The sequence below is a fragment of the Sorex araneus genome, chromosome 4 (assembly GCF_027595985.1).
Source record: "Sorex araneus isolate mSorAra2 chromosome 4, mSorAra2.pri, whole genome shotgun sequence".
Lineage (NCBI taxonomy): Eukaryota > Metazoa > Chordata > Mammalia > Eulipotyphla > Soricidae > Sorex > Sorex araneus.
This window is the reverse complement of record NC_073305.1, coordinates 54,094,867-54,120,772: the sequence shown is the minus strand read 5'-3', so window position 1 is coordinate 54,120,772 and position 25,906 is coordinate 54,094,867. Positions and strand designations below refer to the sequence as shown.

The 25,906-nt window shown below is 49.0% G+C and overlaps 1 protein-coding gene across 7 annotated transcripts in view; it reads right to left on the bottom strand.

The window, feature by feature from the left end:
• FLNB (filamin B) overlaps window positions 1-25,906 on the bottom strand; it is a 152,097-nt gene that overhangs the window by 18,357 nt on the left and 107,834 nt on the right. For 2 of the 7 annotated variants that reach the window (XM_004616480.2, XM_055134729.1), the window contains 15 exons: window positions 24,710-24,877; window positions 22,376-22,468; window positions 21,437-21,560; window positions 19,931-20,087; window positions 18,739-18,928; window positions 16,148-16,395; window positions 13,152-13,223; window positions 12,344-12,446; window positions 11,537-11,677; window positions 7,448-7,576; window positions 6,098-6,271; window positions 4,634-4,792; window positions 4,150-4,353; window positions 3,044-3,196; window positions 2,817-2,939 (listed from right to left, as the gene is read on the bottom strand). In XM_004616480.2, the coding sequence (XP_004616537.2) occupies window positions 2,817-2,939; window positions 3,044-3,196; window positions 4,150-4,353; window positions 4,634-4,792; window positions 6,098-6,271; window positions 7,448-7,576; window positions 11,537-11,677; window positions 12,344-12,446; window positions 13,152-13,223; window positions 16,148-16,395; window positions 18,739-18,928; window positions 19,931-20,087; window positions 21,437-21,560; window positions 22,376-22,468; window positions 24,710-24,877 (2,238 nt within the window). The remainder of the gene's footprint in view (window positions 1-2,816; window positions 2,940-3,043; window positions 3,197-4,149; window positions 4,354-4,633; window positions 4,793-6,097; window positions 6,272-7,447; window positions 7,577-11,536; window positions 11,678-12,343; window positions 12,447-13,151; window positions 13,224-16,147; window positions 16,396-18,738; window positions 18,929-19,930; window positions 20,088-21,436; window positions 21,561-22,375; window positions 22,469-24,709; window positions 24,878-25,906) is intronic. The other 5 variants (XM_055134727.1, XM_055134728.1, XM_004616481.2 and 2 more) reach the window with 5 other exon arrangements.

The following is a 25,906-nucleotide window of genomic DNA, read 5'->3' as shown; positions in this document are numbered from 1 at the left end:
CTGGCGCCTGGCTTCTGAGGACATCTGGAGTCTGTGAGTGATCCTCCATTCTGATGAGAGAGAATCAATTAGGTCAAAAGGGGGCAAGTGGGTCTCACGCCGTCATCTGATATTATGGGTCTGAAAGGGTTACAATGAGGCCTAGAGGGGCTGGGGCTGAGACTATACTGGTAGAGCACATGACCCGCCCAAACACCCTCACCCTGCCCTCAGCGTTCAGAACTTTTTTTTTTTTTAAAAAGAACCAAGAGGGGTTGGAGCCATACTACAGTGGAGAAAGTGTCTGCCTTGCATGCGGCCAACCCGGGTTCCATCTCTGGCATCCCATATGGTCCCTCCAGCACCGCCAAGAGTAATTCCTGCGTGCAGAGCCAGGAGTAACCCCTGAGCAGAGCCGGGTGTAACCCAAAAACAAAAAAACAAAACAAAACAGAAAAGAACCAAGAGCCTGGAGAGATGAACAATTTTTGAACCAACACCCGAGCCCAGTGCTCAAGGCTTACTCCTGTTCTCTGCTCAAGGATCACTCCTGGCGGTGCTTAGGGCACATTTGTGATGCCAGAAATCCAACTAGGTCAGCTATGCACAAGGCAACTGCCTTACCCTACTCCCTCCCTCCGTACTATCTGTCCAACCAATCCAGGAGAGATTTAAGAGAAAGGATAAGGGCGAATCTCACAAGTTCCTTGAGAATGGGCAAAAGGGTTGGGGGAGATGGGACAGAATAATCTGTGAAATGAGAACTAAAAACCAAATAATCATCTCACAAATCATCAAAGAAATAAAACCAGCATATCCTTCCATCAGATTGGTTGAATTGAGAACATAAGACATTTTCCTAAATCTTATGCTTTTTTTATAAGTGGGCTGGAGTGATAGTGCAGCAGTAGGGCATTCTACTTGCACATGGCCGACCTGGGTTCGATTCCTCCGCCCCTCTCGGAGAGCACGGCAAGCTACCGAGAGTATCTCACCCGCATGGCAGAGCCTGGCAAGCTACCCGTGGTGTATTAGATATGCCAAAAACAGTAACAAGTCTCAAAATGGAGACGTTACTGGTGCCCGCTCAAGCAAATTGATGAGCAATGGGATGACAGTGATACAGTGATTTTTACAAAGCAATTATTGGTCAAAATATTGGGGAACAGGCAAGGATAAATATGAAAGACTCAACTCTCATTCTCAAAAGTGACTTAGAAGTTAGGGTAGCATTGTAGCACTGTCACCCCGTTGTTCATCGATTTGCTTGAGTGTACACCAGTAAAATCTCCATTATGAGACTTGTTACTGTTTTTGGCATATCGAATGCGCCACGGGTAGCTTGCCAGGCTCTGCTGTGCAGGCAGGATACTCTCGGTAGCTTGCCGGGCTCTCCGAGAAGGACTAAGGAATCAAACCCGGGTCGGCTGCATGCAAGGCAAATGCCCTACCCACTGTGCTATCGCTCCAGTCCAGAAGTTAGGGTAGGAACAGGAACTTATTAGGGCACACGTTCTGGGCTGCCCAGGGCTGCCTGTCTCCTAGGAGCCACTTACGACAGGGATAACAGAAGCACAAGCCCTCAGTCGTGAGCACTGGCTGCCATCGTGGGAGGCTGGACAGATTCACACTCATTCCCCTGAGCAGTGATTCAGAACTTAGTGCAGATCTTGGAATCCCTGGCACAGTGCTGGGAGGGAGCCAGAGAAACACCTGAACACATATGGCACTGTCCCAAAGCACAGACCCTCGAGGAGGTGAGGATTCAGCTGACCTGGCACCCCAGAGGGTCCTCTGAACCCGCAGGGAATAAGTCCAAGACCAAACCACCCCTGCTCCCCACTGCCAAAAAAAAAAATAAGTAAAGAGAGAAAGGAATGAGTGTGCGCAGATGAAGATCACTGTGGGGAAGGCGAGCACTGAAGAGGTTGGTGAGAGAGGACCTTCTGCTGTGCAAAGGTCCCCAGCACACAGTCCTTAGAAACACCCATGTAGCAGGAGACGGAGCCACGGGCATTCATGAGGCTGGAGACACCTGGGCCCTGACACTTGCTCCAGTGTGAGCCATGCCCTCCCTGAGGGGTGGGGGGGAGGGGCGGCACTCCCTCTGCGATGGGCTTTGTTGAGTTCTGCCACTCTCTGTGGGGTGCTCTCCAGACACACACCAGAGTGGCCCACCCTGTACCTGTCCAGGAAGAACCCATAGAGCAGGCCGAGAAGGCAGAAGAGGTGTGACTCGTTAGCCAAGAGGGGACCCACCGTGTCCGGAAAACACCCGCCCTGACCCCTCACCTCCTGCACTCCATCAAAAGACATGGCCAAGTCCTGTCTGGGCAGATCTATGACACTGGGACAAGGGCTGGCTTCTAGGAGGAAGCGCCCCCCCACCACACACACACTCCTCTCCCCCAGGGCGGGCTCCTGGAGGGGGCATCTCAGCAGACAGTGGCCTTGATGGAGGGCTTGCTCCCTGGGGCACAGGGGAAAAGTGGGTCTCACGTCATCTTCTGGCACTATCACTAGCCTCCTAACCCAGCCCTCACTGTGACTCGGCAGCTGAGAGAGATGACTGGCACTGAGATGCCACCGGGCTGGCCCCACCAAGGAACTTGCAGAGGCCGGGATTCTCTCCCTGTCCTTCTCTTCTGCAGATTGTGGACCCAAATCCACGGCCCTGGCTGTTCCGCCCCTCCCCCTCAGGGGGGCCTAATAAAGGTATTTTCATTGGGAAGAAGAAAATGGTGTCAGATAAACAGTTCATTGACCAGTAAAGAGACAATGAAACAACCCCCAGTGTAGGCGGGGACAGGCCGTGGTGGCCGCTGACTAGCACTCACCTGGGATCTTCAGGTTCAGGTCGCAGATGCTTCCGACAGTGGCCACAGATGGAGCCCGGCTGGTCCGGGTGATGCTCTCCTTGACCCTTCCCTCCCCGCTGATCTTCACGGTGAATGGACTCCCTGAAAGAAGCGAGAAGACCCTTGAGAGCAGTCCGGAGACCCCCGCGTGGCATTGTGCAGCCTCCAGACAACAGACGGGCAGGGCAGTGGGCTACCAGGCCTACCAGGTACGTGCTCGTCAGCGAACTTGGTGGAGACAATGTAGACCCCGGGCACCGTGGGGAAGTAAGAGACCTTGCAGGTACCGTCTTCCAGGTCCTCCGTCTGGATGTCCACCTTGCTGGGCCCCTCCACCGCCAAGGATATGCCGCCGTAACCTGTCACCCAGAAGTCCCATTGGACACGGCTCCACACAGAGGGGGAAAGGCAGCCACCGAGGGGAACTCAGGGGGCTCTCTCCGACAGCGGGGGAGAAGAAAGGTCTGGCAGCCCCGGGGGAGAGCCCGGAAGGGAAACAGAGCACAGAACCCTGTTCTCCTGGAATTCCCTTCGTGCCCTAGTGGGCATAGGACCTGTGTGAACTGCTGACCAGGACACTGCCCATTGAGCAGGAACTGCAAGCACCGACTCGGGGTCTGTCATTAGCCACAGGCCCCAGAGTTTGGAATCTGAAACTATACCCATCTAGAGCAAACACGAAAAAAGCCCAAGGTGAGGTTCAAGAGAAGAGCAGGGGGAATCCATGGCAGTCATCTGCCCAGCAGAACCAGAACCTCGCCAGGCCCCTGCCCCAGAGAATGCATCGATTTCCAGGCTGGTAGGACACAATGAGAGAGTGACTGTCTGGGGTCATCTACCAAGGCAGAGGAAGGTGCAGCTGAGATGCCAGCCTCACTCAGACCATCTCAAGGAGGGACCGGGAGGGAGAGGTCTCATGTCCACAAAAGCACTGCGAAGTGGAACATGATCTTTGGCCCGTTGAACCAACATCCTTTGCGTGGGGTGAGCCCACGAAAGCCAAGGCAGTGCAGCCAATGGCAGGAGTCCAGATGCTGACACCTGGATCACTTTGGACTGCTGTGGCTCTGAGCTCCAATGCCTCAAGGAGTTGAAGCCATATGAACTTGTTTTTTTTCTCTGTTTATGTCTAGAATACAAAGCTAATACTTCATCAAGAGGCATGAGGTTTAACGCCAGTGCAGGAATAATAATGTCGACCTGGAGGATGCTCAAAGAAAAAGGAGCTGGTAGGATGAAAAGCTAAAGCCACTGGAATAAAAAGTCAGTTCCTGAAAGCGCTGAGCTTTGCCTCAAGACCACCCCCACAGACCTGCATCCCTTGTGTCCACGATGAATTCGGACATCTCAAAAGTTCGGCCTTCTGACAGGCCACGGCCATAGACTTTGGCTCTGCTGGCGTCCCCAATCTCAGACTGGACCACCATGATGGATACGGGGCTGTTAGCCACGTGGTTGCCATTCTTCTTGATGCTGACCAGGTGTTCACCCACCTCCCGGGGGATGAAGGAGATACCTGGAGAGAAGACAGACTTGAATTCGGCAGGTGAGGGAAGGGAATGAAGAGAGGGCATGGAAGGGAAATGCACTCAGAAGAAAGGGAACACAACTTTCGTCCTGGCTTTGCAGTGTCTAGGACAGGGGTCAGCATCAAAACACAGGCATGACTTTGGTGCATGCATGCGAGACAATGGGTCTTCCCATCACATGCCACTGAGGACCCCATTTCCAGGACAGAACTGAGAGGTCCCTGAATTCCCACCGTGATGTCCCAGTTCCAGCCAAAGGGATCTCACCGATGTGGTTATTGGGCAGCCTCTTCAGGATGCAGGGCTCGTCTCGGCCAGACGGAGCCTTGATGCTGGCTGTCAGCGTGCTGAGGTCTGTCTCGCTGATGTCAAGCAGGAAGTCGGCGGCAGAGCCCAATTTCACCTGGGAGCAGCGTCTGCTGTCATCTAGGAAATACCCCCCCCACAGGGCGTCTGTCTGTTACATGGTTCACCCCAGCTCCGGCGCCCTTACTCCACAAGCTGTTTACAGATGAACAGCCAAGAGTGCATCACCCAATTAAGTGGAAAAAAAAAAAAATCTGCTCAGACAATGAGCAGATCCAGCCCATGAAGACTGGCTGCTCCACACATCTGCTGAATGATCAAGGCAGAGCTGTTTGGGGGTCCTCACAAACCACCTTTTTGGGGTCATCTCTGGTGGTGCTCGAGAGATACCCCTCGCTCTATGCTTAGGAGTCACTCCTGGCATTGTGCCAGGCGAGACAGACCACACAGCGCGAGGCATCACACCCAGACCGCCTGCACGCAAACCATAAAGGCAGCCCAGTGAGAATCTCTCATTCCCCAGACTACATGTGCGAGAAAACACAGGGGCCATCCCCAGCAGTGCTCTGTTCAAATGTTCAGTGCTCAGGGCCACCAAGGTCACCGTAGCGGTTCTCAGGGTTGAACGCAGGGCTTTACCTATTGCTAGGCCTGTGTGTTCTGCCTGGAGAAATCTCCCCAGCCCATAAAACACTCTTTTTTTCCTTTTCTTTTGGAATTTGGGCCACAAATGGCATTATTTAGGAGTTAATTCTTGGTGCTGTGTTCAGGGGACCATATGCAGTGCCAGAGATCAAAATGGGGTCAGCTGCAGGCAAGGTAAGTGCCCTAGCTAGTGTACTATCTCTCCAGTACCTAAGACATTTCTTAAAGTTGTCTTCGGTGGTGAAAGGCACCTGCCGGATCTCCCCCGGGGCCTTCCTCAGGTAATTACTCAGGTTCCACCCAGGACGGTTGCTGGCTGCTGCTCAGGTTGGTCTAACACCCTGGCTCACATCTCAGGGATCTTAATAACGCACTGAGAGTGGACCTGATAGCAGCCAGGATGACAGGTCAAGAACATGGACTCTGAGCTGGATAATGTTCCTCAAAGCCTGGAATACTCCTTGTGAGCTTCACTGAGCCTCTGTGAGGGAGTAATGTGGAAGGGCACACACAAGTTTGTTTCATTCATCCAGTAAGTGTCACTGATTGTTCCTACAGAGCCTCCTATTTACAGGCTGTCACCTGAAGGGCACAGATTAATGCAAATGATGTGCTTAATTTTCCCTGGATTATCAGCTGGGGGACAAATTGAGCCCACCCGAGGTGGGTCTTGTGCCCCCAGGTCTTCCTCAAGAAAGGTTCCTTAAGGAAACCTAAACTCTCTGACGTCTAGTCTGTTGCTCTGTGTCTGAAAGGCTCCCCGCAAGCCAGGTCTCTTACCTGTGATCTTGGCAGTGAAGGGGCTGCCTGGGATGTGCTTGTCGTTGTACTTGACCAGAATGCTATAGTCGCCCGGAAGAGTGGGCAGATAGGTCACCGTGCATGTGCCATCTTTGTTGTCAATGCAGCTGATATCGGCCTTTGAGGGTCCCTCAATCGCCAAGTCCAAGCCCCCTGTGAATGGAAGCAGGGAAAGCTAAAGACGGTCTATTTTCTCAGGGATCATCCAGGGCAGCCCACATCCAGGGGTGGTCAGGCTGACATTTGCCCTGTGAGTGAAGGTCAAGGGGTGGATACCAGAACAAAGTGATTTACAAGGTGAACTACCCACTCAGATTCCACACCCACACTTAACTTCTCCACCAGCAACCATGGAGATCTCGCTACTATTCCATATACGTGAGTGAAAAGAAGGAGCATGTGGTGTCAATCATACACACAGGGAAGAGGGTCCCACACAGACTGTTAGCTGGCCACACACCAAATGCCTCATGAAAAATCCCATGAGATGCACAGTTTGAGAAGTTGTCATGGGGCGACCAGAGCAATAGTACAGAGGGTTGAGCACTTTCTTTGCACACGGCTGACCCAGGTTCAATTGCCAGCATCCCAGATGGTCACTGACCCAGGAGTGACCCAGGAGTGCACCATCAGGAGGACGCCTGAGCACAGAGCCAGGAGTAACTCCTGAGCATCGACAGGTGTGGCCCCCAAACAAAAACAACAAAAGAAATCATAATGAAGACAAGGGGCACGGGCACAGGGCTTTGTCTAGCATGGGCCATTCAATAATTCACAGCATGCTCAGATTTACAAACAGAAGCCAAAGTAAGAAGAAAAGTCATGAACCAAACATTTAGATTGCAGGGGAGCCACAAAAACAAACAAACAAACAAAAAACCACTTCATAGGAATCCTATTTCAATAAAAAAACAAAACCGGGGCTGGAGCAATAGTACAGCGGGTTGGGCATTTGCCTTGCACGCAGCTGACCTGGGTTCGATTCCCAGCATCCCATATGGTCCCATGAGCACTGCCAGGGGTGATTCCTGAGTGCTGAGCTAGGAGTAACCCCTGTGCATTGCCAGGTGTGACCCAAAAAGCAAAAAAAAAACCAAACAAACAAAAACCATAAAGGACTTGAAAAATTTACACAAAGTCAAAAACATACGCGTAAGATTTATAAGAGAAAATGGAAGGTAAATATTCAACAACCATACTTCAAAATGCTATTCTGGACTGTGTCCAAATGAAGGCCCAAAGCCTCGAAGCACATAAAACGTCCATGCACATGCATGCGCGCACGCACACACACACACACACACACACACACACACACACACACACTACCTTCTCCTGCATCCTCAGTGACGATGGTGAAGGTGGCGGTCTTGTTGGCCACTCCATACACCAGGCCCGGACCATAGGCGGAGACACTCCCACTGTTGGGGTAGTTCACGTAGAACTGGAGTGGGCTCTCTGGGTTTGTAAAGAACAAAAGAAAATTGGGGCTCAGTGAGGGGGCAATGCATACCTGGTATGTCCTAACTACAGGCAGAAAAGGCGGTTCTGCGGGAGGACACCCGAGGGGGAGGTGCTGTGGAGAGTAGGGGGGACAATACTGATCTTTTACTCATTGTACAAGAAAAACAAGCCCGAGGCTGCCAGATTGAAGGGAGCTGAAGCAACGGACTCCAGCTCCACTGGAGGAAATATCTGCAGAGTGGAGAAAAGAAGCACACTTAAAGGGGGTCCTACTAGAGAGGCCCAGGGAAGGGGGACTTTTTGCCAGGCCTTTCCAAATCTAAGGTCCTGAGAGCCTGTCCCTGGAAATCAACCTCCAAGTTGTCCTCTGACCCACCTCTATTCCCAGCCCTATGCAAATATTTCCATTGTCACAGCAATTAGACACAAATTAGGAAAAAATCTCTGCTGCCCCCAACAATAGTGGGTTGGCTGGAAACCATTAATCCACTCCTGGTGGATCATTAAAATGGACGGAGCTCTGTGCACTGACCTGCACGGTTATGCAGAACGTGTTGTATCAGAGAGAATAAGGCAAGTTACTCTCTAATATCTGTACCATTATTCTATTCTATTGTGTGCATGTTTGTAGGGACAAAGACAAACACTTGAAAAGAAAGACAGGCAGTAGAGAGAAAAGGAAAAGGAGAAAGACATTTTTTTTTTTGCACGTTCTTTGCACCCACCTCTTTAGAGTGTTTCAATAGAGGCAGGGGAAGTATTTTTGCCTTAAGCAAATATTACATGCATGTAAACACATACACCAGAGCAAACATCAAAGTGGGAGAAATATTTGCAACTCCTATCACAAAGAGCTGGTCTCTCCAATATTTAAACTGTTCCCCAACACTGATATAAAAAGAAGGCAGTAACCAAATAGAAAAAGTAGGCCACAGCCCAGTTTTCCAGTAACTTGGCAGTCACACCCACAAACTGCCCCCAGCCCATGAAATCTCATCAACGGCCAAGATCCAGAGACTATAAAATAAAGCTCCCGGAAGAGAGCAACAAAGAATGTCCTGACCCTGCCCCAGGTGTCTTCACCCGGGTACCTTGGAAGGGGGTGGGCTGAGTTTCCCTCCCCACCCCAAGCAGAACCCTGGCAGCTGAAAACCACCAGAACCCAACCACCATCATGCTCAAGACCACGCTCCACACACTCGGAGAAGCCTCACCAATGAAGGAACCCGTGGAGGAACCCAGCTTGGCGGTCACACCCACCCCACCCCATGCCATGTAATCGCATCAACAGCCAAGATCCAGAGACTATAAAATAAAGCTCCTGGGAGAGAGCAACACAGAATGTCCTGGCCCCGCTCCAGGCTGTCTTCACCGAGGTACCTTGGAGGGGGTTGGGTTGAGTTTCCCTCCCCGCCCCAAGCAGAACCCTGGCAGCTGAAAACCTCCAGAACCCAGCCACAGCCATGCTCAAGACCACTCTCCACATGCTCCAACGAGCCTCACCCATGAAGGAGCCAGCAGAGGAACCCAGGTGTGTGAGACCTGTGGCTGAGATCTCCTAGCCTGCTCGGATCCGGACTGAGCCTCCTAACCCCAGCTCCCCAGTTTTCTAGTAGCTAGGCAGTCACACCCAGAAACTGCCCCCGGGGCCATATAATCTCATCAACGGCCAAGATCCAGAGACTATAAAATAAAGCTCCCAGAAGAAAGTAATGCAGTATTTCCTGGAGCGTGCAGCTGCCCAACCTCTTATACTCTAGCCCACTGATGTACACTGCTGTACTCTAGCTCACTGTAGCACATGTTTGTTTGGTTTTACATACCTGCTTGTATTCTCTTATATATGGGCTTAAATGGCTCCAGAATGAAATACAACAAGCTTCACACACTTCCCTCTTATTGTTGTGGGAAGATGCTTGCTGTTGGGGTGGGTGTTTGAATATTATCTGTAATGAACTATTGTGAACTACTTTATGAAAATAAAATGCATAAAAATCACAGAAAAAAGAAGAAAGAAACTAGGCTAGGCCACAAATACAAATGCTAAGTTCATAGAAAAGGAAATGCAAATAGTACTTGAACATACAGAAAAGTTGCTCAATCTCATTCATGAGGGAATACAAATAGAGTAACTCTGAGATGCTGTGTTGTCAACTGCCACTTGGCAACAGCCCACATACTGGAGAGCATGCTTTACTAGCAACTCTGTGGAAACGCAGGTGTTCTCCACGTTGCTGGGGAGGTGAACTGAAAGAGTCCCACAGGAGGGTGATTTGGCAAGAGCTATCCAAACGGTCCAAGGCATCTGCCTATGCCAGGAAAGCCCTCCCGGCACACAGACATGCCTTTTTCAGTGGTCAGGTGGTGGGTGTAAAAGGATATTGACTGGCAGGACTAGCAACAGAAAAAGGTGGGAAGTAAGCTCGATGCTCTCAAGAGAAGTAGTTAAATAAGTAATAGCTCGTCCAAATGGTGGGGTATGGGGGAGTCGAGCTAGACCCATGCTCAGAGCTTACTTCTGACTGTTCAGGGATCATTCCTGGAGGTACTCAGGCAACTATATATAATACCAGGAACTGGACCAGTCAGTTGCATACAAGGCAAGTGCCTTAACCCCTGAGCAATCTTCCCAGCCCAAAGACATGCCTTTTATTCAGATATGCAAAACTCCCCTGAATATAGCACTGGATAAAAAGGGCAAGGAGAGGGGGCTGGAGCAATAGCACAGTGGTTAGGGCATTTGCCTTGCATGCAGTCGACCCGGGTTTGATTCCCAGAATCCCATATGGTCTCCTGAGCACCACCAGGAGTAATTCCTGAGTGCAGAGCCAGGAATACCCCTGAGCATCGCTGGGTGTGACCCAAAAAAGCAGAAAAAAAAAAAAAGGGCAAGGAGAGAACTGGGGATCATGCTACCATGTGTGGAAAAAGGTAGTTGTAGATGGGTGGGAGTTAAGCATCTCTATTTCTATTTGTTTACAAAGTTTTAAAAATATTCTGAAATCCAACATAAAAAAATATTCTGAAATCCAACATTACAGATAATATTCAAACTAAAACAACATTACTTCACATGCATACATCCCATGCATAAGAAAAAAACAACAAAAAAATGCAACACTACCTTGCATGCTCAACGCCTGGCACCACCAAAAAATTAGAAATGAAAAAAAAAAGTCAGGTTCAAGGAGAGAACAGAAGGAAGATAAGAAATCATTTTTCACATCATTAAAATTGTTTCTCTAGAGGCATTTTCCAGAGCTCAACCAGGCATGGGCTAGTGGTACTTGGGTTTGTGGTGGTCAGGGGCCACTTGGGCCATTAGCAGTTCTGGGGATGACCAGGGTGACCCCGGGTACTGGTGACAGGGTTGTGTGGTGCTACAGATTGAAAAGGCTTTACACCAGCTAGACATGTGCTTCATCACTTGAGCCATTGCCCCACCCCCACAGCATTTTCAAACTATGTGGATGTGTTGCCTATTCAAGATACTAAATTTAAAACAAGTTAAACAACGAGAAAATAATTTTAAAGGGGACAGGAATAACCATGCTGGTTGGTAGATGAAACTAGAGCTGGCTTTCCTCATCAGTACCATAAGAAGATAACTCTTCTCAAAACCTCTTCTTCCAACCCCAGGGGTTCTGCAGGCCAGCCAGAAAGTTCTTTGATGCACCTCACACTTCCTTCCAGTTCACCCTCTGGCCACTAAGCCCAGAGGAAAAAGACAAACCAGCCTGGATTGCAGGACCTGTACCGGGAGCTGGTGCTGGGTTCCCCCATCCCTTTTGGAACTGGGCTAGTTCTGGGACTTCGGGCTGTTTGGTTTCACGGGCTCTGCATCCCTACTGCACAACAGCTGTCTGAACATCTGTATGCCTTCCAGATACTTGAGCCCCCGATCGTGGCGTCCTGCGAGCTAGGCTGGCAAGGGGCCAGGCCAGTGCAACTCACCAGGGATGTGGCTGCCCATGTACTTGATGTGCATTTCATGGAGCCCGACCTCCGTGGGTGCGTAGCGGACAGTGACCGTGCCATCCTTGTTGTCCACGATCTCAGGCGTCGCTGTCTTCCCAGAAGGCATGTGCACCTCTCCTGTGGGGGGTGCAAGGGGACAGCGATGGGCCCATCAGTAACTCCCACTCAGCCCCCGGGAGGCTGAGAGCAGAGGCACAGGACACCTTCCAAAGGAAAATTTTCAGAGCCAAGAACACTCCTGCTGCTGAAAATATCCAAGTCCCACACCAGAAAAATAGGGGACGCTTGCTTTTACTTTGTCACGGTTTGCTTCTACAAAATGCAGCAGGAGGCTTGTAAGTAATGTGCTTTCTGCCCCTGACAGATGAGAGCTGCTTGCAAAGACGAGGGTCATTAGATCAATTAACAAACTGTCCACTGAAGAGACAGTCAGTGAGGGCTACGAGAGGAAACAATTCTTATACACTAGACCTCGAGATCCAAGTGGGGAAATGATCAGCAGCAGGAAAGGGGGGTGGGGGCAGGAGGAACCGGAAGCTGCTGAGTCTAAACACTGCAGCGCTGAACCTCGGGAGCTAACAGGCTCTCTCCAGGATGTCATGCAAGTTACAAATGAACCACTCCTCTCGAGAAAGACATAAACATGTAATATTCTATCATCTCAGGGGCTCTTGGAGCAAGAACTGGCGGGTTGAAGACCCTAGATGTTGGGTGGGGGTGCAGGAACGTTCCCAAGAGCTGGTGCAGGGAGGGGGTGAAGCCAGCATTCACACCAGAGCTTACCAGTGATTTCCCCTTTCCTGACAGCAAACGGAATGACCAAGTCGAAGGGCTTAAATCCCAGACCGTTCATGTCACTCACTGGGACATAGGCCTCTTCTGTGACCTGAAAACAGGAAGCAGTGGTCAAGCGGTAATGTGGACATGCGGGTCTAGGAAAGCTACAGGGGGCAGAGCTGCTGGGAATTTTTGCAAGCCAGTGCAGCCCGGATTTGGGGATGTGTCTGCCCACGCAGGATGGGCTTGGTCTAAGGGGTAGCTCCAGGCCAGGAGCGGAACCTGAGGGGTTGGAGGCATCAAGCTGAAAAACCACAGCTAAAAACCACTCAGCAACTGGCTTGTAAAATTCCCAGCAGTGCCCACAGGAAGAGTGGGAAAGTGAGAGCAATGTCTGTGAGTCCCAAAAAGTTCCACGTGGAAAGGTTTAGTTGCTGTGGCCTGGAACAGAAGGTGCGTTTTAAGTGGCAGAAGGCAGCAGCGGGTGGCTTTCCCCCCTGGCAGAACACGGCGGCATGGAGAGCCAGCCGGGGGCTGGTGACAGCATCCTGTCTTTCCCTCAGAACGCAAGACACACGGCGGAGAGCGTGATCACAGACACGATGGCTGACAATTCATGGAGCGTGGCGGACAACACGGGTGGGTTTTATCACAGAGAAAGCAGGATCATCGTGATGGCCCGATCAGCTGAGGACAAACCAATGACCAGGACACCCAGAGGCCTTAAGCAAGCCCCAGAAGCAGGTGCAGGTTTTCTGAAATGAAGGCTGAATAAACATGGAAGTGCACAACAGGGAAAAAACCGAAAGTGTACCCAGGGCCTGAGTCCAGGGGGACATGCATTTACCGGTGCCTCCTCCACGGCCGTGACGTCCCCGTCTGTGGCCTGGTCAGTGGCAAATGGAGATTAGTTGGGAATCAGGAGAGGGACAGGGTCTCCTCAGCAGACCCTCGCACCTGAGTGCTCCCCCACCCCCACCTGCTGGACCACAGGGTGCAAACTGGTCCAGCGAGGAGCATTCCCACTACCTCTGAGAGAGGAAGGTGGTGCCCCTCCCAGTGCCAAGCCCACAGGCCTACTGAGAATGTGACCCCATTTCCAGTGATCAGGTCTGTTAGGAAAAGGTGCAGGGAAGCCCACTGGTGAGTGCTGCCCACCGGTGCATTTGTGGAGACAGCAAGTGCATGTATGTGCAGGCAGCTGTCAGTCAAATGACGTCAGTCAGTAGGGCTGGGAAGCTTCTCCAGCAGCGTCATGCCCGAGGGACAGGGAGGGTGTCTGGGCACATGCCGGGAAGGCAGCAGGTCACAAAGCCACATGTGTGTCATAACCTGGGCTCCAACCTGACGTGTCTCTGGTGCCAGCAGAAAATCTACCCCGGGCTATCTCCAAGCACAAGACTGGGGAAGGGGTCTCTTGACTTAATATATCTATAAAGTAGTTAATATCCCTAAAGTGTTGGTTTTGGGTTTGGGGGCCACACCTGGCAGTGCTCGGGGACTACTCCTGGCTGGGCATGTGGGTGCCACTCCCAGTAGTGCTCAGGGAACTGGATGGTGCCAGAGATCGAGCCCAGGACTCTCTCATGCAAAGCCCATGCTCCAGCTCTTTGGGTTATCTCCCTGGCCCTAACCCTGATGTTTTTTATAAACTCATCTAGCAGTGAGTGGGGGGAAAGTTTGGGGCCCCACCCTGTGGTGCTTAGGGCTTACTCCTGGCTCTGTGCTCACAATCACTCCTGGACCATAGGTAGTGCTGAAGATCAAGAGGACTGATTGGCTGTATGCAAGGTCTTAACCCGTGAACTATCTCTCTGGCCCCTAAAATCACGGGAGGGATCCCCTCTTGGTACCCTCTAGACAGTGACACATCACTGGCAGGAAGATCTTCCCATGGCTACATGCTAGCCTTTGATCCAGTACTTCTCAGGGGTGGGAGAGAGGCTGCTGACCACGTTTCATTTGTTGAGCTGAACCAGTGGCTGGTTCTCCTCCAGATACCTATTGTGGAAGGGGAACTGGGTGCTCATTGGACCTTTGGCCCCAAGTCTCCAGAAGGAGGCAGAGAATCCCCCACCAGAGGCCAGTGAACAGAAAGCCAGTCCATCCAGGCGCAGGTGTTGAGGGCAGGGGCGGTCATTTTGCCATTAACAGTGGCCAGCGGGCAGAGTCTACAAGAGGATCTTACAGTGTGTTTTCCAGAGCTCGGAGGATGCCTCGTGAGCCTGGTGGTCCCTGTTTCAGATCTCTGATGCTCCCACTAAAGTAATCCTGGATATTTTCACACTCACTTTCTCCATCAGCCCCTTCTTGGTGGTTTAAGCCCCAGCTCACAGCACTGGACGGGTTGCAAGCACTGCCTGGGGGTTGCTCTCCCATGCTGCTCAACTCTACCCACCCAGACAAGAGCCACGGGGGTTCAGGCCAGCTCTGTAAAACTATAGCAGTTTTCTCAGTCATCTATAATAAGGGCATACACTGTCAAGTTGCCTTTCCTTTTTGCCTGAAGGAGAAAAAGATTCCCAAATGAACACTGTCAAAAGTTGACAAGTGTTTATATCCTTGAGAAATAAAAGCCTCCAGACCTTGGGCCCAATGTTTACATATAAACAAATATCTATGGAAAGGGGAAAACAGAAACTCCAGCAGATTATAGACTGGAAGACAGACGAGGGCTTCTGTTTTGAATAGAGTCTTTCTTTGTATTCTCCTATGCTGCATTCAAGAAAATCATTAGAAGCGGTTCCATAGACTGTGCAAAGGACCAGATCGTGAAGCTGATCAGTGGTTGTTCACCTGTGAACTCTGAGGTGAATGGAGCAGCTGCTAAGGCCTCAAGTGATCATCCACCCAGGGCAGGCCTGATGGACTCCACACACTCTGTCTGATCCTTGCTCCTAAAGCTCGTTTGTAAAAGGGATGAACCATGCTTCATTTGGAAGGTAGAATGAGGGAGCAATCCTATGGATTCTAACCCCTCCCCTGGCTAAAGAACCTTAATACTAAGAGAAAGATCTAAAAGTCACTTTGGTTTGAGAAGTCTAAGAGTCTAGCTATTACCTGGCCCAGAAGTTAGCCTAGTGGTTTCCTTTTATTCTCTTTGCTCTGGGCATCAAATATAAGCTATTCCCTTTGTCACATGCAAAATCTGAATCTTTCTAACTTTTTTTTTTTTTTTTTTTTTGCTTTTTGGGTCTCACCCGGCGATGCACAGGGGTTACTCCTGGCTTTGCACTCAGGAGTTACTCCTGGTGGTGCTCAGGGGACCATATGGCATGCTGGGGATCGAACCCAGATCGGCCGCATGCAAGGCAAATGCCCTACCCGCTGTGCTATCGCTCCAGCCCTCTGAATCTTTCTAAAACACAGTTGGAGGTACTCAGAGTCCTGGGATACCAGTCCAAGTTTCTAGACAAAGCAGAAATCAGAAATTTCTCTCCTCCAGCCCTGGAGATGGGGGAGGAAGAAGAACTAGCCAAATAAAAAGTTGTGCTGTCTTTCTCATGAGTATTTTTTTTGTCAAACTATACTTTTTTTGAACTGGGCTTAGGCCAGAACCCTGCCTAAGGCTGTTAGCAGAACACATACTTTCATGATCTATGTGAGTCCTTTAGCATCCTAGAGTTTAAAGGTCTTTCTGGAAATTATTCTAGGACTCTACAAGGTCATGGCTGATTAAGGAAGAAAAAAATTTAAGTGAAAAAAAAAAACAACAGAAGGCAATGTCCTAACCAGGTTTTAACAAATGGCAATGGCAGCTGTACTGTTTTTGCTGTCAAGGGTGTGCTCTTGAAAAGGAATTCTCCTTACCATGACCGTGAAGGGACTGTTGGGAATATCAACACCACCAAAGCGCACGTAGATTACGTAGGTGCCCGGCTTGGCAGCTGTGTAGAAAATGTCATAGGTGCCATCCTCGTTCTCGATGACATCAGCCTCAGCTTCAGTACCGTCTGGGGTTAGAACTGTGCATGTCACCTTTCCCTTTCCAGCAGTCTTGGCGTCAACCACAAAGCCCACTTCCTCGCCGGTTTTCACATTGGGGGCAATTCCAGGTCCTGGAGACAAATGCAGAAGGGGAGAATGGAGGCCCAGGAATAAATCACCTTCATCTGAGTTGTGTGTATAGGGGAGACTTCCACAGTCTCTACACAGGAGGCTGAAGTGAGCTGGGGAAGGATGTTCAAGGGAGCACTGATATTAAAGAGAATCTGCAAGCTCTCAGGACCAGTCAAATGTGAGACCTGGTTTGCCAGCATTCGAGGGGAGCAGAAGCAAACATATCCTGGGCCTTTTCTTAAGCCGGTTATGTAGAGGGTAAATAATGCCCAGTCACTGCTCTTAAGATGTACACGATCTAACGTGGACGGAAGCTGGACACAGGAATCCAGTCCAGCCTGCTGTGGAAATGCTGAGGGAAACGTAGGTCATAGGAACTGTAAGAGGACATCAGAAATGTGTGCTGCAGCACTTCCATGAGACTTAAGTCTTCTAAGAGACTTAAGAATTCATATCTCAGGGTTGCCACAGTGGCACAGGACTTCCCAAGAAAGAGGGAATGGCTGAATTCTGAAGGAAGTGTAAGGAAGCGTACTCTTAGCTAGGGAAAACAGAAGATCTCTGCCCCCAAACAATGATCACTCACTCTCTCTCTCTCCTCTCTCTCTCTCTCTCTCTCTCTCTCTCTCTCTCTCTCTCTCTCTCTCTCTCTTCACACAACATCATGAAGTGTGAAAGTGTGAAGGCACATTGGCAAAGACTGCTCAGAACATGTTCAGACAATGGGCAGAAGGGAACCAGTCTGTGGAAGGCCTAGAATGTCGCAGTGGGAGGTGTGGCCTCTGGGAGCCCCTAGTAAGCAGAGCTTTTCTGTCTGAGCTCAGGAAGTGAACAGGGCCCAAGAACCAAGGAGAGTTTCCCTATTCAGTATTACCATGCCCTTGGTCAGCAAAGGCAATCACTGTCCTAGGTTCAGACTTGGAAATGGCAGCATGACCAGTGTTTCAAAATGAACCCAGTTTTGCAATAGGGAGCCCAAAAGGGCCAACGGGAACAATGAACAAGCATGTCCTGAGAACCAGAATTCTTTCTCCATTCAGAAGAATAAGACAAGATGTGAAATAGAACTAAGAGGTGGATTGCTGTTTAGTTTTATTTAGGAAAAAGCATATTTATTTAAAGATGGGGAGGTTTTTTGTTGTAGTTTTGGTTTTGTTTTATGTTTTTGTGTCAAGCTCAGAGGTGCTCAGGGCTTACTTCTGGCTCGGCACTCAGGAATCACTCCTGCTGGGGGTAGGGGGGGGGAACCCTATGAGATGCCAGGGATAGAACCTAGGTCTGCTGCATGCAAAGCAAATACCCTACTTGCTGACCTATCACTCCAGCCCCAAGATGGGGCTTTTTGTTTTGAAACCTGCTTGAACAGCATCAAGGTTGCAAGAGTTGTTCATAGAAATTGAGGGACCTGCTAGAGTGGTAGTACGGTGGGTAGGGCATCTGCCTTGCATGCAGCCATCCTGGGTTCCATCTCCAACATCCCATAGGATCCCCAAGCACTGCCAGGAGTGATTTCTGCGTGCAGAGCCAGGAGCAGCTCCTAAGTATTGCTAGGTATAGATGCAAAAAGCAAAAACAAAACCAACAAATAAAAGACACCAGAAAATTGAGGGACCCATGCAATGTCTGTCATGTGTCTTAGATATTAAACTATGGGACATGACCCCATAGGGGGCTGCTAACTAAATGTGCAGCTCATAAAAAATCTGGCAAGAAGAAAAATTCTGAACATACAATATCCAAAAATTAATTCAAAATCAGCTGTGTTATGAACCCTATGTGTTTCCGACAGTGTTTGCCCATGTTGCATTTCCAGGGCAAAAAGGGGTTGCAAGTTTAAGAGCCTATCTAGATCATGAAGGAACTGTGAGTGCTCAAATATTCATGGAAAATTCCCAAGAGACATAAGTCTCAAGTGTTGAGGGAAAGCTTAGATTCTTCAATTTCTTTAATGCTGACCTGAAATGCTCTTGAATAAATCTTGAATATCTAACTCAAGAAAGGCTCCAAATGTAGCTTTTCATGGGAGCAGCCATCAGAGTAGATTTCAACAATGCACCCACTTCAAACATCACATAATAATAGCTTCTCTGGGCCCAGCATCCTGCTAAGCACTTTTGATACTGACCTCACCTAACTTTTGCAATAACTCTGTGAAACAGTCTCTGATCTTTAGAAGAACTTCTTGAATTTAAATGGTATCAAGCAAGATCTTCCATCTCAGTCTGACAGAGAAACTCAGAGTGGTTGGCCATTTGCCTGGATCACACAGTAAAGGGTTAGCACCAAACTTTCTAAGTCCCCACTCCACAAAGCACATCCTTCTCCCCACGATCTGCACTCACCTGTGGCCAGGCACTTGCTGGCATCGCCTGTCTGCGTGGCCCGAATGCGGTAGGGGGAGAGCGGGATGTCATCTCCTCCATAGGTGATGCCTATCATATAACGTCCAGTCTTATCAGGAATGTAGGTGACAGTGTATGTGCCATCTTTATTGTCGTGGACAAAGGCTCTTTTGGGTTTCCCCTCTTGGTCCTGTGGATCACAGAGATACGTATTTAGAATGCAGTTATCAGGATACAGAAACTACCCCTGGAAAACTTGGACATATTAACACCTCTGCCAGTACTATTGGCTTCATACAACCCCAGTATTTAGGGAGCAGGGAAAAAAAGATGGTCGGAGCCTTTTAGCAACATGAAGGGTAAAGTTGGATTTTTTACTACTGTTTTACTGTTAAGTAAACGAATGTCGCTTTAGTTCTCATTCCATTGAAAAGTTAGGGGGCGAAAGGGCAGAGGCTCCTACTCACACATGCATGCTGCTCCCTCTTCTCTTTGGCAATCAGAACCCTAGCTCTTGGTGCAATGCACTTGCTCCCAGAATATGAGATCTGTTTTCAAACATCACAAGTGGCCACCTGACTTGTAATCAACTTATGGCAAATGAGAAGGGAGTGGCAACCTTACAAGGGAATCTGATGGGTTTCATCAGCAAGCTGATTCATTGGAAGGCATCCCTGCTGCCTTTCTTCCTCCCTCTGGTCTGCCCTATGGTTCGGAGACAGGGCACCAGCTGCCTCATGCTCCACGAGAAGATCTTAGGGACAGAAACCACAGAGTAGGACAGAGAAACCAAGATGGGGAACCCGCTTCCCTGAGAAGTCACAATGCACCCAGGCTCCTTACTGTCATCACCCTTTAGTGACTTTGGAGATTATGTGACAGACAGACCATCTGATTGCATCTGAGTCCTAACAGATGCAACCAGTCACTTAAAACATTTAAAGATTTAAACAGGAATATATACAGCAGAGAGCATAATATGAGATCCACCAAGCATGGCCCTCGGAGCACCACCCTCACCCCTATCCGATAAGCATACTTGTTCTACAGAGTTACTGACTTCAGGGTGGGAAGTGACAAACATTTGAATCACATCAGAAATTGGTTATAACAAAGATCTTTATTCTTCTGCCTAGCCAGGAAATGAGGTCTTACTAATGAAGCTGGATTGTAGAAAATAAGTTCTAGTTACCGTTATCTGAACAGCAAGCAGGCCTTCACCAGCGTCTCTGGCATCAATGGCGAACTCCACAGGCAAACTGGCAGGCACGCCATAGGAACTAAGGCCAGGGCCAGTGGCAGTCACTTTACTGGCATCGTATGTGGGAAGGACCTTGACCTTAAAGGGACTTGATAGACACACACATTCCTGGTCAGCATGGATTCCTATCAACACAGCTACATCAGATGATTAGTGCACAAGAGACTGGGATTGAAGTGGGGGGTTTCTATAGTAGATAAGAGTTACTTCAGGTGGCCAGAGAGATTGTGTATCGGGTAAAGTGTTCGCCTTGTACGCGGCTGACCTGGGTTCAATCCTTGGCATCCCATATGGTCCCCCAAGCACTGCCAGGAATAATTCCTGAGTGCAAAGTCAGGAGTAACCCCTGAGATCACTGGGTGTGACCCAAAAAGGGAAAAAAAGTTACTTAAGTCAAAGTCCAGAAGAAATTTAGAACTATGAAGGATTAATCATCAGATGACAGATAAGCTTTCCCAACTTTCCCTACATGCATTCCTTAAGATGCAGATTAATTTCCAAAGTCGTATGGAAAATATGGAATTAAACACATGTAACCCACTTTGGTTCTGTCAAGACAATGGCCATCAAACTGGACAGAGAACATCTGGACCTTTAGCCTTAACATTTTATTTCATACTTTTATCTTCTATTTTATATGTAATCTGTATATTGGGGTATGAATGAAATTTAAAAAATCTTAAAGTAGGATTAAAAAAACATTGGGGGCTGTTATGAGAAGTAAAGAGTTGATATATAATTTTTTTTATATTACTATACGGATGGATAAGGTTCTATCTATCAGCTCTCTGGGAATGATACTGCCAATCTCATCTGCAAGTGAAGAAATTAAAAACTTTTACCCTGGCCAGAGTGACAGTACAGCAGGTAAGACACTTGCCTTGCACATGGCCAACCTGGGTTTTGATCCCTGGCATCCCATATGAGGAAAAAAAAAAAACTCCCAAAACCCAAACCCAAACTTCTAGCCTACTCAGAAAATTTTTGGCGGGGCACCAAGAAATTAAGATTTTGGAGCACGATTGCATTCCTGTTTCTTTAAATATTTCTGACTCCTTCACTTAAACTTGGTTTTAAATGAAAGATGGCTGGAAGGAATAAAGATGGGGACCAAAAGTCACAAGTATCAAGGCAAGTAATTTTACACCTGTATAGAGCATAGGTTTTCAATAATTATTGCTAGTGGAATGAATGGAAAGATGCATGAAGGATGGGTGGCAGATGAGTGGATGGGTAGATGGGTGGGTGAGAGAAGTGAGAAATAGATAGATGAGTAATAGGTGGATAGATGGATAGGTAGGTGGATGGTGAATGAGTGAAGGGCTGGTGGATGATGGATGGATGAACAGATGAATGAACGGGTGAGCCAAAAGAGTAGTTCTGGCTGAGGGGTAGGCTTGTGACTAGTTGGGACCCCTTCACTGTGTCAGAACTTACCTACGAGGAATCTCTTCATCTGCATATTTAACTGAGACCATGTAAGGCCCTTCCTGGGATGGGGTGTAGGTCACTGTGTGTGTGCCATCCCCGTTGTCCACCACATTCACCGGTTCCACCAGGCCTGGGGACAGAGATGAAAGACCTGAGGAACTGCCCAGTCTCCCCTTCATGCCACCCTGGGCTGAATAAGAAGCAAGATCACATTCTTTCCCGAGAGCTGCTGGTTTCACTGATGAGTCACATAAAGGCAAGCAGGCCATAATCAGAGGCCTAAGAAAGTTCGAGGGACAGGATCCCCAATTCATGGTTGCAGAAATGACCTCAGGAGACACCTTTGGTTTTTTTTTTTTTTTTGTTAGCTAAAATACCCTCAATCATCCCTAGAGTATAATTAAGGAGACTGCCTGCACTTGTTGCTGGAGGGGGTATGGCAAAGATACATGTTGCAGACATGCTAGATCCTTTCCAAGCTGGTTAGGCATGCTTGAGATGTGGCAATTTTACTCTACAGCTGAGAGAGGGTGAAAGAGTCCAGAATTCTGAACAGCAAAAATTAACCAAGGAGCTGGCCAGTCAAGACTTGTGGCTACGTTTGAGGAAAGACCACAAAGGCACCAGCAGGCTGAATGAAGGGGCGGGGCTGGGGAGGGTGCCCATCTCAAGGGCCAGAGGATTCTGGGTGTGATGCTTGTGGGGGATCGTTAGGAGGGATCGTTAAGGACGTATTAAAGCATAATCAAGGCATGCAGTGGGTTGGTTGATTTCAAACCCCGTTCTGATTATGGGGATCAAGGGAGAATCAATTTCAGGGCAGGTTAATCAAAGCATAGCATACTCATTAGGCAAACAGAGAAGATAGGTACAAGGCACCATCAGGGACCAGCAAGGCATTCAGGTTAAAAAAATTAGAGCCGCAGCCAAGAGGAAAATGCAAACCTGTCTCCATAAGGTCACCCTTCGGGTCACCTCTAAAGAAGTCTGAAATGGCTTTCAAGGGGCTGCTTTTTGACTGGGAATCCGTCTCATCAACTAGAATTAAAAGAGGTTACTTTAGAGTTTTCCAAATAGAGATAGAAATTGAAGTAAAGCCACTCTCTCTTACACACCACCCCCCCCACAGAAATTGAAGTAAAGCCATTCTCTCTCTCTCTCTCTCTCTCTCTCTCTCTCTCTCTCTCTCTCTCTCTCACACACACACACACACACACACACACACACACACACTCCTGAAGTCAGTAACTTTTGGAGAATCAGATTTTAGCCCTGTGCCCTCATTTCCCCAAACCACTTCTGAGCTTCAAAGGGTATAACCTTCTGTTGAACCTCATTAAGGGAAAAGTCCTTCTTCAAAGAAAAGCCCCCACGCGCCACTTCTGGGAAGTCAAGAAGACATCATTGGGCAGGGGGAAATCCAGAACATCTAAGAAATCACGTGCAGAAAATGGCACAACTTAAATGCTAGAAGAAATGTCGTCATCTGCCTAAACAATGAATTTCAATGCACATCAGGGCTTTGTCTCAAATGTCCAAAGCAATTGGACTTACCAAACTCTGACTCCAGGCTGCTAATAGGCAGGCAAAATTACCAGCAAAGCCCATTCCCAAATCAATACTCTCACTCCCAGGAGTGGGGGCAATGAAAAAGCCATGGTCCCAAATGGGACATGCGTGTTATTTTCAGAAATTCTCTTGCTGTGTGAGCACCAAGAAAGTTGTCACCTCCAAATTCACTACCCATTTGAATGCAGACCAGCCTGGCCTCTACCAAACATTCAAGCAAATAGCGATGTCGTGGTGACAGAATTATATGCGGAGCCCAAACACTACATACTTTATCTGGAAACTTTAAAAGACTATGATTTTTCTTTTGAACTTCACTGAATCACTGTGAGATAGTTACAAGCTTTCATGTTTGGGTTACAATCACACAATGATCAAACACCCATCCCTCCACCAGTACACATTCCCCCCACCAATATCCCTGATATACCCCCCTTTCCTACCCTCCCCCTGCCTCCATGGCTGACAATATTCCCCATACTCTCTCTCTCTACTTTTGGGCATTTATGGCTTGCAACACAGACACTGAGAGGTCATCGTATTTGGTCCTTTATCTACTTTTGGCATGCATCTCCCATCCCGACTGATTCCTCCAGCCATCATTTTCTTAGTGATCCCTTCTCTATTCCATCTGCCTTCTCCCTTCTGCTCATGAAGCAGTAAAAGACTATAATTTAAAAGATATTTAGGGCCATGTTTATTACATTTAGGCCGACTGAAAAGTAACAGGCTCGCCTTGCCTACTTTGATTTATTTACTTTTGGTTTGGGGTCACACTTAACTTACTCCTGGATCTGTGCTCAGGGATCACTCCTGGGAGTGTTTGGGGGTGTCAGAGATCAAACCTGGGTCAGCTGCATGCAAAGCAAATATCCTGCTCAGTGTACTATTGTTCCAGCCCCAGCTTTGACTACTTTTAAACGAGGGATATATCTTGTTTAGCTAGAGTATGAAGAAATAAAGCAGTTTAACAAATTCAGAAGCAAGGGCTGAGGGCTAGGAGACAGCTCGAAGCGCTGCATAGTGCATGGCTGGCATACACAAAGGTCCTAATCTTAATTACTGGCACCACATGCCCGGAGCACCAATGATAGTGGCCCTGGTGACCATAGAATTGCTCCTCAGCTCAGGCATTGAACTGTCTTGCCTGAATAGCTCGGCCAAGTGATCACCTCTGCCCATGGATGCCCCGAGCAATACTTGGGTACTCGACCCACCAACCTAATAAAGAAAATTAAAATGCATGAAAAAACAGAAGGGGGCAGAGAGATAGTATAGGGGTCAGGTGCTTGTCTTGTACATTGGCCAACCAGGTTTGATCCCTGACACTGCGTATGACCCCCTGAATACTATCAGGAGTGATTCCTGAGCACAGATTCCTGAGCATAAAGCCAGGAGTAACCTTAAGTACTGCTGGGTATGGTCCAAAAGCAGAAAGGAAGGAGGAAAGAAAGGAACAAAGAGGGGACGGGGAAGCAGAAAGGGAAGGGAGAAAAGGAAAGGGAGGAGTAAAGAGGAGGGCAGGGAAGGGTAGAGGAGGGGAGGGCCAAGGAGGGTAGGGAAGGGGAAGAGAAGGGAGGGAAGGGGAGGGGAGAGAAGTGGAGAGAAGGGGAGGGAAGGGGAGGGAAGGGACAGGGAGAGGAGAAAGCCAAGGGTCAGCTTCAGCCATGGGCAGTGGATGCTGGGTATGGCCGCATCCTCCTCACTCACCTCGTGGGCCGAGGACCCGTACTTCCAGTGGCGCCAGGCCAGCTTTGCTGCTGTCCACAGTGAATGACTGTGGGACACGGGCTCGAACACCTGAACCCACTCCAGGACCAGTGATCTTGACTTTGCTGGGATCCACGATATCCTTCACAGGAACCCTGAAGGGGCTACCTAGAAGAGAGATTATAGACTCTGAGCATAGCCTGTCAAGCACAGAAATCTATCCCGTGTGCACCCAGAATCACACCATCACCCCACAGGACCCTTAGATGAACCTTACTCAGCTCCACTGCCCTGTAGGGTGGACAGCCATGGGCACTGCTCTCTGTGGCTCTCACACCCAGAGCTGAGCCCACCATGGTTCAGTGCCAGATACAAACCCCCAACGCAGAAGCACATGGCAAGCAAGTCTCACTGTATGCAGCAAACATTGTGTGGTGTCTGAGGCATTGGCGGCACACTTGGATGGCAAGGAAATCTGCTCTTTGGGTGACCAGAGAAAGCGGTCCAGTGACATCTCTGCCCAAAGAGGAGAGTGAGCAGAATCTCCAGGGCAACACAGAGCAGGTTTCCCGAAGGACCAGCAGGGGTCAAGGCCCGGGGAGAGGGAGAAGCCGGCTGAGGATGGAGTGGAGAGGACGGAGAGGACACGGGCTGGCAGCCCTCTTACAACCCCTCTCCACCCCGGAACCTTTTCATGCCAACAGAGCTGGCTCGGCCCGCGCACACACATGGCTTTCTTGCTTCCACACACAAAGGGGAAGGCTTGTGATCTGAGCATAAGCCATGGTTGTCCCTGCTCGGCCAACCCCATGGATGGCCCCGGGATCCTTTCATTGTTTGGAAAGGCTGGTGAAGCCTACACAAATGGAAAATTGGAAATTTTGAAAGAAGCACTAAACACAGAAACAAAGTCCGGGCCAGTACCCTACTGGGGACCCTGAGTCTTAAGCACCTCCTTAGACTGCCAAGACAACTTCCAAAGGGCAGTCAGCCCCTCCCGCCATGGGCACATGGATTCAGTGGGTTCCTCTGGTTTTTCAGATACATGAAATAAGTGGCTAGTTCTGGTAAAAAAAACAAAAAACAAAAAAAAAAACCAAGCACTGTCCTCTGCAACGGGCTTTACAGATAAAAAGTACTTTATAGACACTGAGAAATTGAGTGTGAATAGACGAGGCAAGAGAGAGAAATCTCTGT